At 41.3% G+C, this 14,367-nt stretch overlaps 2 protein-coding genes across 4 annotated transcripts in view; both read left to right on the top strand.

Annotated features, from left to right (window-relative positions):
• Positions 1 to 502: 502 nt before the first annotated feature.
• On the top strand, positions 503 to 6,683 carry atf7b (activating transcription factor 7b). Of its 2 annotated transcripts, none has more exons than XM_053315706.1 (12): positions 503 to 578; positions 1,403 to 1,464; positions 1,655 to 1,751; positions 1,888 to 2,021; positions 2,136 to 2,261; positions 2,396 to 2,553; positions 3,064 to 3,160; positions 3,283 to 3,402; positions 3,544 to 3,693; positions 4,176 to 4,364; positions 4,489 to 4,594; positions 4,743 to 6,683. In XM_053315706.1, the coding sequence occupies exons 2-12, from the start codon at positions 1,417 to 1,419 to the stop codon at positions 4,976 to 4,978; spliced, it is 1,461 nt and encodes a 486-aa protein (XP_053171681.1). In that variant the 5' UTR covers positions 503 to 578; positions 1,403 to 1,416; the 3' UTR covers positions 4,979 to 6,683. The 2 variants fall into 2 exon arrangements, with proteins under 2 accessions (XP_053171681.1, XP_053171683.1); XM_053315708.1 differs by having other exon boundaries at positions 532 to 578; positions 4,716 to 4,884.
• A 2,855-nt stretch (positions 6,684 to 9,538) lies between these two features.
• dip2bb (disco-interacting protein 2 homolog Bb) overlaps positions 9,539 to 14,367 on the top strand; it is a 40,986-nt gene continuing 36,157 nt past the window's right edge. For both annotated transcript variants that reach the window (XM_053315701.1, XM_053315700.1), the window contains exon 1: positions 9,539 to 9,757. In XM_053315701.1, the coding sequence (XP_053171676.1) occupies positions 9,673 to 9,757 (85 nt within the window). In that variant the 5' untranslated portion in view covers positions 9,539 to 9,672. The remainder of the gene's footprint in view (positions 9,758 to 14,367) is intronic.

The raw sequence follows: 14,367 nt of genomic DNA, 5'->3' as shown, positions 1-14,367 counted from the left end.
TGATGAAATTCTAAAAATATTCTGTGGTGTGAAATACCAAAAGTATTCTGGATCTGACAAATATTCCTTTATACACTTTAAAGTCCAGTCTAATATGCCGCCTTCAACTCTCAGGCCTGCTAAAATCTTTTTTACATGACATATTCCTTCCATATAAAAGGAATTTAGGTTTTTTGTTGTTGTTATTGTTTTTTTGTTTGTTTGTTTTTACAAAATTCAGTTTCAATATCAGTGGATTCAGCGGGGGTCTGAGAGTCGAGCCAGTAGTAAGGCACTTTTGTAGTCCTTCATATTGCTTTAGGATTGCAGGCTACTTTGAAAGTCAACGAGGAAAGGCAGCAAACTAGAGGTGGATTTATGAATATAACAGTAATAATAAAATAAATCAAAATTAAATGCAGCCGTGGTGGACTCGGCAGCGTGTTTGCTAGTAAGCTCGTTACGTAACCTCGGTCGTGGTTCAGCTATCGCGATGTTTGGCTCTTGTTAGTGTCAGAGTGTCAACATCGGTGCAGGGGCAGCGTAGCAGCACTGTCCGGAGCAGGGAGGGGGGAGAGAAGCGCCCGTTTCTACGTCGGGTGAGTCCTGACCACATTTCGGAGCGTCTAACATGCAAACATACTCAGTAAATGTTCATAAAGAACTTGCTGTTTCCGTGCGACCGCGGCTTAGTCCGCGGGCACAGCTTCCTTTAGCATTAGCTTTGCTTACGTTGGCGGAGCTGCTAACAAGCTAACGAAGCTTCGACTAGCAGTTAGCGTTAGCTGAGCTAGCTGTGTTGTGATAGGTAGCCACACTAAATATTTGCGCTTTGCGAGAAGTATTTATCCACCTGCCACCCTGTGATTAGTTTCTGTGATGTTAATCTCCACGCCCGTTATGATGACACGGCTGTCAGGATTTGTAAACAGCATGTTTTGGTGTGGCTGTGATAAGGTTATGCTAGCTTGAGGCCCATCTCTCGCCAAAGAATTTGTCACTTTAGGTAAGCCTCACCCACAGCCTGTAACCTCCCAGATAGTCACAATAAGTGGTAGTCAGTAACGCCGATGACTTGATGCCATCGTCAGTAGTCAACATGGTGACTGTCTTTGGTGCTGCTCGATCATCCACCACCGAGAGCAAAGCAAATGCCCCAAACAGGCCAGCAGTCTTTGGCCTGTTTGCGTCCCTCACAGTTGTCACTAGGATTTGTCTCACTTCTATAGTCTTTGGTGACAGGTGTACACAGATGGTGTAACTCTCAACAGGTGCACGGCGTGCATGTCGAGAAGACTGTTTAACACAACATGTAGCATAGCAAGATAGGAATAAAGTATTTGTAGCTGTCTGGCTACCTCCATATGTTTTAGGAATAAAGCTGATAACACGTTGCTCTGTATTTTTGTGCTCTCTTTTGCAGAACTTTTGTCTGAGATGGGGGATGACCGACCCTTTGTCTGCACTGCCCCTGGATGTGGGCAGGTATGATTTCTTAATACATTTACTTTATTTACATTTACTATGTATATCTACAAAACACTCTTATCATGATGCTACTCTTGAGATTGATGGAATGCTATACTTTTTATAATTTGTATGAATGCTTTAGGACTATATTTGTATCATCTGCTGTTTTTTTGTGTGTGTGTTTTTGTTTTTTTTTTGTGCGCAGAGATTCACCAATGAAGATCATCTTTCAGTCCACAAACACAAACATGAAATGACATTAAAATTTGGTCCTGCCAGAACAGATTCTGTTATCATTGCAGGTAATGACATTAATATTTACATTAGTATTTGTTGAATGAAGCTGAATTGTTCTGCTGTAAAGTAAAGTAAGTAAAGCTGTCAATGGATAAACTTCTGTGTTGACTTAAACAGTGTATGATTTGCCTCTGCCCCCAGATCAGACCCCTACACCCACACGTTTCCTGAAGAACTGTGAGGAGGTTGGACTCTTCAATGAGCTGGCCAGCTCCTTTGAGCAGGAGTTTTGCAAAGCACAGGATGATGATCACAGGGTAAAACATCCAGCGAGAGTAAGGATGACTTTATACCCCATAAATCATATCAGAATTAGACTATTAGATAATTTTAGATGTTCTCAGAGGCTATATTTAACCTACTTCTCTGCTTTTTTTTTTACCACTAAGGCTGCACCTTTACAAACACCATCTGAAGTAAAAGATGAGGATGAGGGTCCTTTACAAGTTGACTCTTCCCCTCCTGGAAGTCCAGATTCTTCCTCCAGCATGTCAGACAACAGCAATGATTCAATGGTGAGAGCAAAGGTTCAACACCCTGCCATGAGCTTTTGTATGTAGAACACACCAGTGTACAGATTTATTTTAGATCAAGGTATTGGTTTGCCCAAGAGAAGACATAATACTTTTTTTTTTTATTTTGTCAACAGGAGATTATCACAAAGCCTGTGGCGAGCTCTGCCCCAACTCCAACCATTGTGCGCCCAGGTTCTCTTCCCCTTCACCTGAGTAATGACGCACTACACCCAACTTTGCCATCTCCAACATCTGTCATCACACAAGCGCCAGCTTCCAACAGACAGCTAGGGTAAACTGCAGTGTCTTTGTGTTATTGTTTGCATGTCTTTATGTTTGTTGGCCTGGGGTGTAATATAAAGCATATCAAAACACCTAAAAAGTGTGTGGGAAATTTTCTGTAAGTAGAATTACTGGTTAGCTTATGTCAAACAATACATGTCCTCTCTAGAACACACATCAGTTTCTAGATCAAGATTTTAAGTTTGAGGTGTGTTCAATTAATTTCTCCCTCCTTTTCGTCGAAGTCCAGAGTTAAGCAGGTGTGGTTGAGGCGAATAGTCCTCTACAGCTCTACAACAGTGTAGTAATTCTCCAGAGACTCATTAACAAACTCATTCCTACTTTTGAGAGATCAAGTTAAATACCTCACATATTCTGTTTCATTCAGAAAATCCTTGTCTCCAGGACTTGAGATACTGACCTAAAATAAGTTTTCAATCTGGTCCTTAACCTGTATTTTTATCCGTGGGTTCAGAATGGAGAAGCAGACATTTTTCTAAGTGTCAAATTGTTTCAACAGCTCCCCAACAAGCTCTTATCCACTAGTGAGGCACCTCCCCAATGGGCAGACAGTCCCTCTCCTGCCCAGTCCTGCACAGATGACCTCAGTTATATCTGTAAGTTGACATTCTCAAATAAGAAAAATATATAGTTGAAAGATTATTTTTCTTTAAATACTTGACCTTATCCACTTTGTATCTTTCTCTCTTTGTCTCTGGTTATTTGTTGCAATGTGAAGCTCGCAAGGACAGTGAACACAGTGCCTAATATCCCTGGGATTCCAGGACCCCCAGTTGGCGGCATCAGCAGTGGGTCATCCTCCCCATCGGGGTACAGTCTGCACTCTGAGACCAAGATGGTGAGATGAGCAGTCGTATTGGCATCACTCTTTATGTTATATTTGAAGTGATGAAACTTTCTGACAACCTGCTTTCACAGTTCTTTTGGTGAGCTTAGACCTAAATGACCTACCTGAAGTGTTGACTGTGTGTCTCTGTAGCGGCTGAAGGCAGCTCTAACTCATCAGAGCCCAGGATCACACGATGGCAGTGGCGGGAGGGCAGGGTCCATTCCTGCTGTTCCCCAGAGACAGGAACAGAGCCAGCAACCTAGCCAAAACTCTGATGCACCATCACCTGCTCAGCCACAGGTGATATATGAAATGTTTTTTATTAACATGAATGATTATGATGACAGCAAAAACTTTAATAGAGAACTCAACACTTGTGTTATTTTATGCAGTGCTGTCTCTGAGTCAAGTCAAATATACACTGAAACATACTAGATAGTGCCTTTGGGAAACAAAACAAGTCATTCTGTCCACTGAAGAACTGTTACTGAGTTGACATTTCAGTGTCAAAGATGAGCATTACTTTAAGCATTATAGTCTTAGTTGCCCTTGTTTGGAACTGTAGTACAAATGTAGTACAAATTTGGATTTCTAACATGACATTAAATGTTAAATGCCACATGCATTAATTACATGTAATAGGTAGCACCTATGCACTTATTTAAAACTTCCTGTATCACGTTGTCATACTGACAAGATATCTAATTCAGTATTTTCCCAAATTTAGGACATTCATGTAGCTTTTAAAACCACTCACTTTTAACACCCTCCTCATTCCCCAGGTTTCTCCTGCACAGCCAACAGGGGGGCGGCGGCGGCGAGCTTCCGAGATGGACCCTGACGAGAGGAGGCAGCGTTTTCTGGAAAGAAACCGGGCGGCGGCCTCCCGCTGCAGGCAGAAACGAAAGCTGTGGGTTGGTTCTTTGGAGAAGAAGGCAGATGATCTCGCCAACATGAATGTCTCTCTGACGGTGAGTTTTTGAGTCACCTCAGGGGTGGATAATCCATTTAAAGATTCCCACTGGTTGGTCTCCTTGATAACACCACACCGAGGGGCGTACTAGTAATGATCTGTGTGCTTTGTCTTGCCTTCAGAATGAAGTGACCCTACTGAGGAATGAGGTGGCACAGCTGAAGCAGCTCCTCCTGGCCCACAAAGACTGCCCTGTTACTGTTATGCAGAAGAAAGCCTCTTTCTTAGGTAACTTTTTAAAATCTGTGCACTGACCAACAAATGTCCGGGCACTGTATCACTGATTTTAAAGATCCATCTATCATCTCATCCATCTAATGTATTCTTTTTACTCGCTCACCTCTCTAAGGGTGAATGTTTCTTTCTCTGTCTCTAGCTGCAGGAGGAGAGGATGCCTCCGGGGATACTTCCAATGAACCCATCGGCTCCCCAGCGGCAGTTATTCAACACGGACCGTCACCACCTGCCTCAGCCTCCAGCCCAGGGGCCACCATCAACGGGCTGAGCGTCCGCGCTGCAGAGGCGGTGGCCATGTCGGTCTTGGCCGGCATGGGATCGGGCCAACCGGGAGGGGTCGTCATGGCAACGCAGTCCCAGTCTTACCCAAGATGATGTGCTGACGCAGGTAGCCAGTATGAACTCGAGTGGCATTCCGAGGCTGGACTGGTGCAAAGTTTTAAAGAGAGGGAGCCACCCTCAACCCCCCACCCCAGACTAAGATACCCCCCCCACAGCCAATGATAATCACACAAAGACACACGGCACAGTGCCTCTGTCAGCTCTCCACTCCCCGCAGGCTCCCTGATCCGAGAAGCTTCGTCACTCTGTGTATGTATATATGATATATGAAAACATGTCGGACACTCACTCTGCAGGGTTTTGGGGTCGTCTCGTATCAGTTATGAAAGCAGTTTTATTTGGATGAACAGTATGAATGAAAAATCTTCACGTCAAAATCATCAGTTTGTTTTCATTTCACTTAAAATGCAGCTTCAGTCCAACTCTGGCCCACACGCTTGGCTGTGATGAGGTTGGATGCTTTCCAGGCTGACAGTTTACTGTAAGATATCTTGTATTTTTCATTTGTAAGAAAATATTTTTATGCCTGAAAACATGTCGTTGACATAATGATTGGCTGGTTTGATTGCAGTAAAAGGCAGCCTGGAAGGTGTTTTTAAAGCTTTTTTTTTGGGGTTTACTTTTAAATCTGTCCTTTAGTTTCTGTCTATGTTTTCCTTTTGAGTTAATTCACATGATGGTTTAGTCTGCCTAGTGCATAAAAAACCAAGTTGTAGATGTGTACACAGTTTACCCTGTGAGTGTGTGCCTGACTTTTTTACCATCAGTTTTAACCCATTTGAAATGGATGTTATTACATTAGTCATGTATGTATCAAACCCTATCGACTGCATGAAATTATTCAAGGCAGAAGAAAACCACTGTTCGTTTGTGCTCCATTATACTATCACTGTTTATTGATCTGCTTATAACATCAAATTATTGATGCAAAAATTGTCCTGTTCTATGAGGATTCCATCCTTAGTCCTAATGTAACACACTTGAAATGGTTAGCTTTAGATGGCCTCTAAATGATAATCAAACCTACAAGATTTTAAATCATTTACCCAGGCATTTCAGTCGAGGAAAGAGTAGTGCAATATATTTTTCTATTAAATATCGATGTTCTTGCATTTAGCTGATGTGCAGCCCAGCTGCTGAGAGGGGTTTGGTCCATTTCAGTTGAAAGCTAAAGTTATGAGGTGACCAGAGAAAATGTGAAGATGTGAGTTCTTGAATGAATGAGATTAGTGATTAGTGCACATCTGTAGACAAATATAGATGTCCAGGTCTGGGGTGCTTTCCAACATTTGAAAAGCTGTCTTGTATCATGAAGTAGACTTAATACTTGTGCAAGGTGCTTCTTTTAAAAATTAATGTTTTAAAATGCAGATTTATTTTATACCACATCGTACTTCCAAGACTATCATGTTGTTTTCCCCTTGTCACTGTGTTGTTGTTTTTTTTTTTACAACATGTCATTGTTTTAAGATGTTTATTTTTCTCTGTGGGCATGGTAGACTTTTTTTCCCCCCCATCATGTGATAGTATGTCCCCTTGTTTTGTCAAAGAGGATAGATGTCTTTAATGTGTTTAACAGAGGTTGAACCACATGAAAAAATGTCTCAAACAGATATGTGTATGGAGGGAGTTTCTACAATACTCAGGCCTCAAGATGGGAAAAATGACTTGTGTATAGGCTCAACTAATGAATAAGTTGTCTCGGGCAAATAATAAAATAAATTAATGAAAAAGTAAATTCATCAGCATGTTTCCATCTAGTATCAGTTTGTGCCTCAGTACTATGGTTTCATCCAAGTCACAGTCAAGCATCTGTTTTCTGATAAATGAATACCCAGTGATCTTTGAAAAACTTCCTGCTGTTCTGAATGTATATCCATAATCCTTAAAGCTGTTATAATCAATATCTTTATATTGACAATTGGTTACATGACTACTTTTATGTGAAAGGGGTCCCTCACAGATAAACCCCACAGATGATCACTTGACTGTGGTTTCTATCAGCTTCTTTCAGCCCATTCATTTGGTTTTCTAGCCAGATAATGCATTGTTTTAATTCACCCTCACCACTCTCATCATTTCAGCAAAAAAACAAAACACTATAAAAATTGATTGTATGCTGCCTATCCAGCACTTAATAGCATACAAAGTCAACAACTAGATGGTGAACTTAGAATCAGACATTTTCATTTTGTAACCAATAAAGATCAAAAACAGTTAAAATTGAACTTTCATTAATTTGTGACCAGAAACACCTGCTAATGTTGGCCAACTTTTAACTTTAAAGGAGACAATCTACCAGGGATTTATTCATAGCTTGTTTGAACTGCTGCCCTCAAGAGACCAAACATTTTCTGTTGTAGGTTAAAACTTCAAGGTGTAGTGTGTGTAGTTTAGTGGCATCTAGTGGAATGGACTTGGCAGAAATGAAATGTTAAATTCTTAAGTGTTTTGATTAGTGTATAATCACCTGGAAATAAGAATCGCTGTGTTTTTGTTACCTTAGAATGAGCCTATGATATCTACATAGAGAGCAGACCCTCCTCCATTTTGCAGCGCTATGTTTCTACAGTATCCCGGAATGGACAAACCAAACACTGGCTCTAGACAGGACCATTTGCATTATGTTTTACACACTGGACCTTTAAACCTATTTCTAACTATTTGGGTGGAAAACAGACCCAATTCGTCCACTTCAAAATAAAAATATATTTTCAACCGTTTCCCAAGTTGTAACTGTATTCCTACGTGGGGAAAAGGAAATGCTTCTTTTGTGTGACATTATTTTCTGTGATAATATTAAATAGCAGCCTGAATTGTAACATATATAAGCATTCATACACTGATGGCAGGGGCTACCACACAGAGTGCCAACCTGCTCATCAGGAGGAAACTAATCATCCACACACATTCACACAGCAATGGGAGCAAGTTTGGGTTAAGTATCTTGTCCAAGGCCACTGTATCTCCTGAGCCACATAATGGGTTATATTAAACCTATTTTCTTCACATTGTTCAAATGAAGCACAGGGGTGTCATTCAAGAATGTTTTAAAGGACCAGTATGTAGGACTTAGTAGCATCTAGCGGTGAGGTTTCAGGCTGCAACCAACTGAGTACCCTTCAAGGGGTGTTCACTAGCCTGGGTAAACCCATTCTCTCTTTCCAGCAACATTCCACTTAGCTCAGAAAGTTAGCATGGACACCGAGACAAAATTTTCGCCTGAGATAGGGAACCAATCACAAAGGGGAGGCAGGCTCAAGGCGATGACGACCGTAGAGCGACTCTGTTTACATCCAGCATGGCGACCACGGAGGTGCAACAACCGATCAAAGCAGCAGTAGATTGTGTGCTAAATAAATTGGAAGGCAAATTCACTTTGAAAATAGAACAAAAACTTGCGCTACATGATTTTTCCTTCACAAAAAGGAAGTGTTTGCGCTGCTACATACCATATACTGTATCTGAATACGTCATCATGTATCGTTGATATGATTGGCTGTAAGTTTGTCCAGTACTGTACAGAAGCATTTGATCGACATTCATTGATCCCGCCTCAAATACGAGGAAATGAACGGCTTCGCACCAGACCCTACCATAAGTGAGGTAGGGTCTGGCGCGAAGCTGTTCATTTCCTCGGTAGCCAGGCTAGGTGTTCACACGAGCAACAAATTTATAAAATGGTAAGTGTGGCCAGCCGCACTGTCACCAAGTTGCTCAAGCGCTTGTTGACGTAGGCTTGTGTGTGTCTGCCCCATTGCATCCCATTGTGCACCACACAGAAACTATGGTTAGCTAGCAAAGCGTCAGGTGAAGAATAACTACCACAGCTACAGCTAGTCACTGTGTTAAAAATGTAACACCATGCTACATGCCTTGTACTCTGCTAACCTCTATCAAGCTGAGAGAGAGAGAGAAATTTTAGACAGCACAGAACAGGAGTTGGAAATGGTCAAGCAAAAACATGGTTGAGCCTTCACAACATCATTGGAGCAGAAAAAAAGTTTCTAATTTCCATTGGAAATGACTTGTAGGCTATTGCTTTGTCGCCTGTTGTCTAAATGCACAGTCACCCTTACCCTGCTCCTCCAATCATGTAGGAGGACCATAGTGGGTGTGAAACCCAAAAAGCACAAAGGCCCTGTTCAGAGCCAATTTTTGATTTGTCCTTTCTGGGCTACTGTAGTAAACTGGCAGCCTCCAAATGGAGAGGACTTGCTCTTATTTTCAAGTGATTCAAAACAAATTAAAACATACTTCTGAAAATCATATTCCATTTCTGCCTCTAAATCCTCTACACACTGATCTTTTAATAGTGGAGAGGACTGAACATGTTTTCCATCCAGACGAAAACAGGCACACACTGAGTTGGTTCCACCTGAGGGGAGGGTGGCAGGTGGGTCGGTTTTGGAGGAATGCCGTTTGGTCTCCCAGCTGTAAAAAAAAAACAAAACAAAACAAAAAACGAAACACAACAGCAGAGGGAGCAGAGAGTCCACTTTCTCCCTCTATCCTGTCACAGCACTTACCATCAGCCCTGGTCATGTGACTGACAGACTCCTCTGGCGAGTTGTTCCCAGCTCCCACAGTCATGGCGGTGTCGGGGAGTCGGGAGGATGGAGTAAACACCATCCCTACATCTTGATTTCCTGTAAGCTTCATGCGGGACCCTACCTGCTGTCATCCGAGATACCGCAAACATCCCGCAGGCTGCTGTGTGTCCAACGATGGCCGACCGCTGCGTTGATCTGTCGGCTCTGCCTAAAGAGGTCAGGGACCAGCTGGCGGAGTTGGATCTGGAGCTATCCGAAGGTAAGGTCTCCACACAGCGGCTTTAATAGTTGGACCTGCAGCGTTAAGAAACACAGACGGGAGTTAGGTGCAGATATTGCTCGTGTTTATGTGAAATATGCCACAAACAGACGTCCTGGGTCAGCTGGGTGAGAGTCAGTGCTGTTGCAGAGGATCTGAGTGCGACTACAACAAATGATAAAAACACTCTGACCTCCTTTTCAAGCTGTTATTTCTCTGTCAACTCTCCTCGTCGCTGCTATTATACATAGATGTGTTTACTGCATGCATAAGCTCTCTGTTTATTTCATGAATGTCATTTTTTCCTCCATGTTGTTTTGATGGACATTATCTGCTTGCATGTATGTCATGCACTGCTTATCATCACATATGAGCATACACTCCTGTCAAAGAAAATGGGTCAAGTTTGTCATCCCAGAGGCCTTGTGAGTGTTCAGCCTCAGTCATCAGCGGACACTAAATGATGCTCTATTCCGTCCAACCATCAGCAGTACTGCTCTCACAGCCTGAACCCTGATACAGGAGCGTTATTTGTTTTATATGAAAGGCTGTGGGAAAATAGGAATATGGTGCTGGCTGTTATGCAAGTCTCCTCCTCAACACTGTGAATCACAGCGCAGCAGTTTGATTGGTGCTGTGCAGTTCTCAGGTGCCCGGGGGTGGATGAGTAATGTTATTCACATGCATGGAGAGCCAATGGAGGGGGGGGGGGGGGGGGGTGTTGTACCACTAATGATGTCTGTGGTGCAGGAGGGATTGTGGTCCAGGTCCATTTTACACCACAGACACATACTTGCCCGTACCTGAAACTACCTGAAAGTGTCAGAATATATAACATAACATAGATAGTTTGTGCACATGTTCAGCCATTATTACTCTTATACTAGCAGCAGTATCAGTGTCAAGAATGTTTTCTCATTCATTCATGAAAAGGCAGCAAATCTCACAGGACGTGTTGGCTGGCAGTCTCTCCACTGAAGCCTCTGCAGCTCTCATTGATTTTCCCTGTCACTTACATTTCCCAGGAGACTGTAGTGTTCCTAAACTACATGAGATGTGAAAACATTTTATGTAACAAATCAATACAACTCTCTAATCCTGATTGTGCATAGTTGTTTTCATAATTGATTAAAGTGATGATTCTTTTCCCAATCGAATTATATTGTCAACAAAATGTCAGAAAATAATGAAAAATTTCTAATATGAAGCTGATATCAAAAAGAAAATCTATTTTGTAATCATATCAAGACAAAGAAAGAAGGACATCCTTATACTTGAGAATCTGCAGCTGCAGGGCATATTCTCCATTTTTGCTTGAAAAATGACTTTAGTTGGATAATTTGGATCATTTCTATTCATGTCTGTCTTCCTTTTCCCCCATTCAAAAGCCCATAACCATCCCACTCCTCCCTTTCAGCAATATGTGTCAATAGTCCTACATGTTTTAGTGTATTATAGCCTACTTATTGTCTGAAGGTACCAGTTTACCTTCTCAGTATGTTCCTATTTGGTAAAATCCACAGAGTGTCAGCAAGCAGAGGAGCTGTGGCATACTTTGACCTGAACTACTGTAGAGTTGAATGTGTGTTGTGGTTAATAATAGACACCAATTAACAGTGTGATAATGAGGGTGGATAATGGAGGAGGGATGTTCGCTCTGTTCACCTCACTTCACCATGGTGAGAATCAGAGGGTGATGGGAAATCACTTTTGTAATCAAGTGTATAGTATGTATTGGGATACAGTAAAGAAACGTGTGTATATAACATGAGTATTTACCACAGGGAGTGAAATCTAATAAGACTTTGATTATGATTTGATTATTAAATGGATTTTGTCAACTTTGTTTGTATGTCTTAACTTTGAAGACATATACTTGATGTTTTTTTCATAGTCTAAAAAAAATGTAAAATAATGAAATAAGAATATCAAAGCAAGTCAGAATGAATTAAACAATCAAGTGTCAATTACACAACTAGAACAAAAATCTATTAAATTTAGTCAGTAGAGCACAAAGGGTACTTACTGAGTTTTATGACTGCAACTTACAATTATTACCATTATTTAGTCAACTGTTGATAATGCCTACAGTTAATTGATTTACAACTTCATCTGAAAGCTTTAGAAAATGGGGAAAAAACCCCATGTCACATCACAAAGACCTAACTTACAAGATATAAAACAGAGCAAAACAGTAAATCCTCACATTGTGAGAAGTTTGAAATAGTGGTGATTCATCAAAATTGTTGACAAGTAGTTTATCAGTTGACTAATGAATTATGTAATCATATCAACCCTACTGGTTTATTCGCAAAGTCAAAATAAATCCTGGCGTCAAATTCAAGTCAAGTAATGCCCTTCATATATCTATCAGGTCTCCAGTCAATAAAATCGACTCGGGTCATGTGACTTTTTTCAGTCTTCAGTGTTTCTGCTGTGTGACAGTTTGTAAACGGCTGCTGCTGCTCTGGTCGATGGTCAGCCTGGGGCCGCTGGTACTGGTCTGTTGACAGAACAATCCGAAATCTATGAGTACAGACTCACTGGTGATGGTTTAACTCCTTTCAGGCTCTAATGTGAACTTGCAGTAAGGTGACACCCCCAGAGTGGCCGTCCCTCTGCCAGGGATGAATAGACTCAGCCTCAGAGGATGGCTGGCTGTGCCATTGTTTGTAACTTTAGATCAGCGTGGACTCAGTGCTGCCCAGATGCCCAGCTCTCATATCCACATCGTGTGGCACGATGAAGCACGTTCACCGTCTGCTCAACCGCCTGCACAGGGCTGATGGGACACGGCAAGCGGCAGCTGGCGGCCCAATGAGTCTGAAACTTTCTCATGGATATCTTTTACATGGCAACAGTCACCCCATTGTTGTCCCCATGGATGGGACTCCCTTAGCAACAAACAGAGGAAAAATATGCATCAGCAGTTTTTTTCACAGCAATAGTTGTGGGCTGCTGATGTATGTGTGTGTGTGTGTGTGTCTGTGTCTATGTGTCTGTGTGTCTGTGTGTGAGAGAGAGGGGGAGAGAGAGAGAGAGAGAAAGAGAGCAGCTCCACCTACTTTAACCTCTGTGTACTATAAGGACACAAAGAAAGCCATTCAGGGGATCAAAGACTTGGTGATTGAGCCGGACAGGAATTTAGAGCACTGAACTACAACTGTTTAAGCTGCTCAGCCTGAGAGTGTGTGGGCATCATAGTGTCTGCAGCTCCTGCATTTGTGTGTTTGCCAGAGAGTGAAAGTGACCAGAGACAATTTGCATCTAGTCTAGTCTAGTCATTCATTAACCTGATATTTACTTTAGATTATATATTTAATTTATCCAAAGTTATTCTTACATTGCATGTTGTTGAGAGAACATTTGGTGTTTAGCTTTATTGTGAAAATGAAAAAAAAACATCAGCCATGCTAGGTCTACATCATGCTAATATTAGCACAATGCTGACAGGCTAATGTTTAGGAGGTCTAATGTTTGCCATTTTCACCATATTAGTTTAGCATATCAGCATGCTAATATTTGGTCATCAGCACTGAACATAAAGCACAGCTGAGCCTGCTGGGAATGTTGTACATTTTTGGTCATAGATCAAAATTGTATTCATTTCAATTAAATTCCATTTTATTTATAAAGCACTAAATCACAACTAAAAATATCAAAAGGGCCATTTCACATTCATATTTAATTTAATGTGAAGAGACCCAACACATGAGCAAAGCACAGTGGCAAGGAAAAACTCATCTGTAATGGAAAGAAACCTCGAGCAAAACCAGGCGCTTGTAGAGCAGATATCTGCCTTGACCGGTTGGGTTGAGAGAGACAGAGAGACACAATAAACAACAATGATGATAATAATAATACTATAAGTATGACTAATATATAATAGCAGCATGCATGGGTGTCAAGTAGGACATAGTTGATGGATGTCAATGGATGGATGTTATTAAGTTTAAATTGTGATCTTGGATGGATAAAAAGTCAGAAATTCACCAAAGATACTACAGTAAATATAATATAACATACATTCAACATAAATATGCATTAGAAGAAAAGTCAGTTATTTTCGTTATTGAGTAATCAACTGGTCTATAAGATGTCAGAAAATGGTGAAAATGTCTTTTTTGTCCAAGCCAGCAGCCAGCAATCCATAGATATTCATTTGTATTATATCAAAGACAACAAAAATATTGAATATCAAAATACTTGACAATGAATTTTCTGTCAGTCAACTAATCAATTATCAACTAATTGTAGCTCTAGTCATGTGGAATGTGGAGGAATACCCTCTGGAGACCATGAATATACCTAAATATTTTCATGGCAACCGGTATTGATATTGCCAGTATCAGTACAGTTCAAATGATACCTAGCACTACTTATGACCTTCAGGATGATGCGTGCCATCTGCTTTGCCCCATTTCATATGAGTGTGTGTCTGTAAATGCATTGCATGTCCAGTAAAGTTCCTCACAGACTGCACAGTTACATGCTGTCACTTTCTTTAATTCTCTGTAACGCGTCTGACTGATAAGTAGATGTGTGGATTTTCTAGTGACACGCGTCTGTCCTGTTGACTGCCTGCAATGCTGCGGAGGACAGGCAGGTTT

The sequence above is a fragment of the Scomber japonicus genome, chromosome 3 (assembly GCF_027409825.1).
Source record: "Scomber japonicus isolate fScoJap1 chromosome 3, fScoJap1.pri, whole genome shotgun sequence".
In the NCBI taxonomy this organism is placed as follows: domain Eukaryota; kingdom Metazoa; phylum Chordata; class Actinopteri; order Scombriformes; family Scombridae; genus Scomber; species Scomber japonicus.
This window is presented reverse-complemented; position numbering and strand designations above follow the sequence as displayed.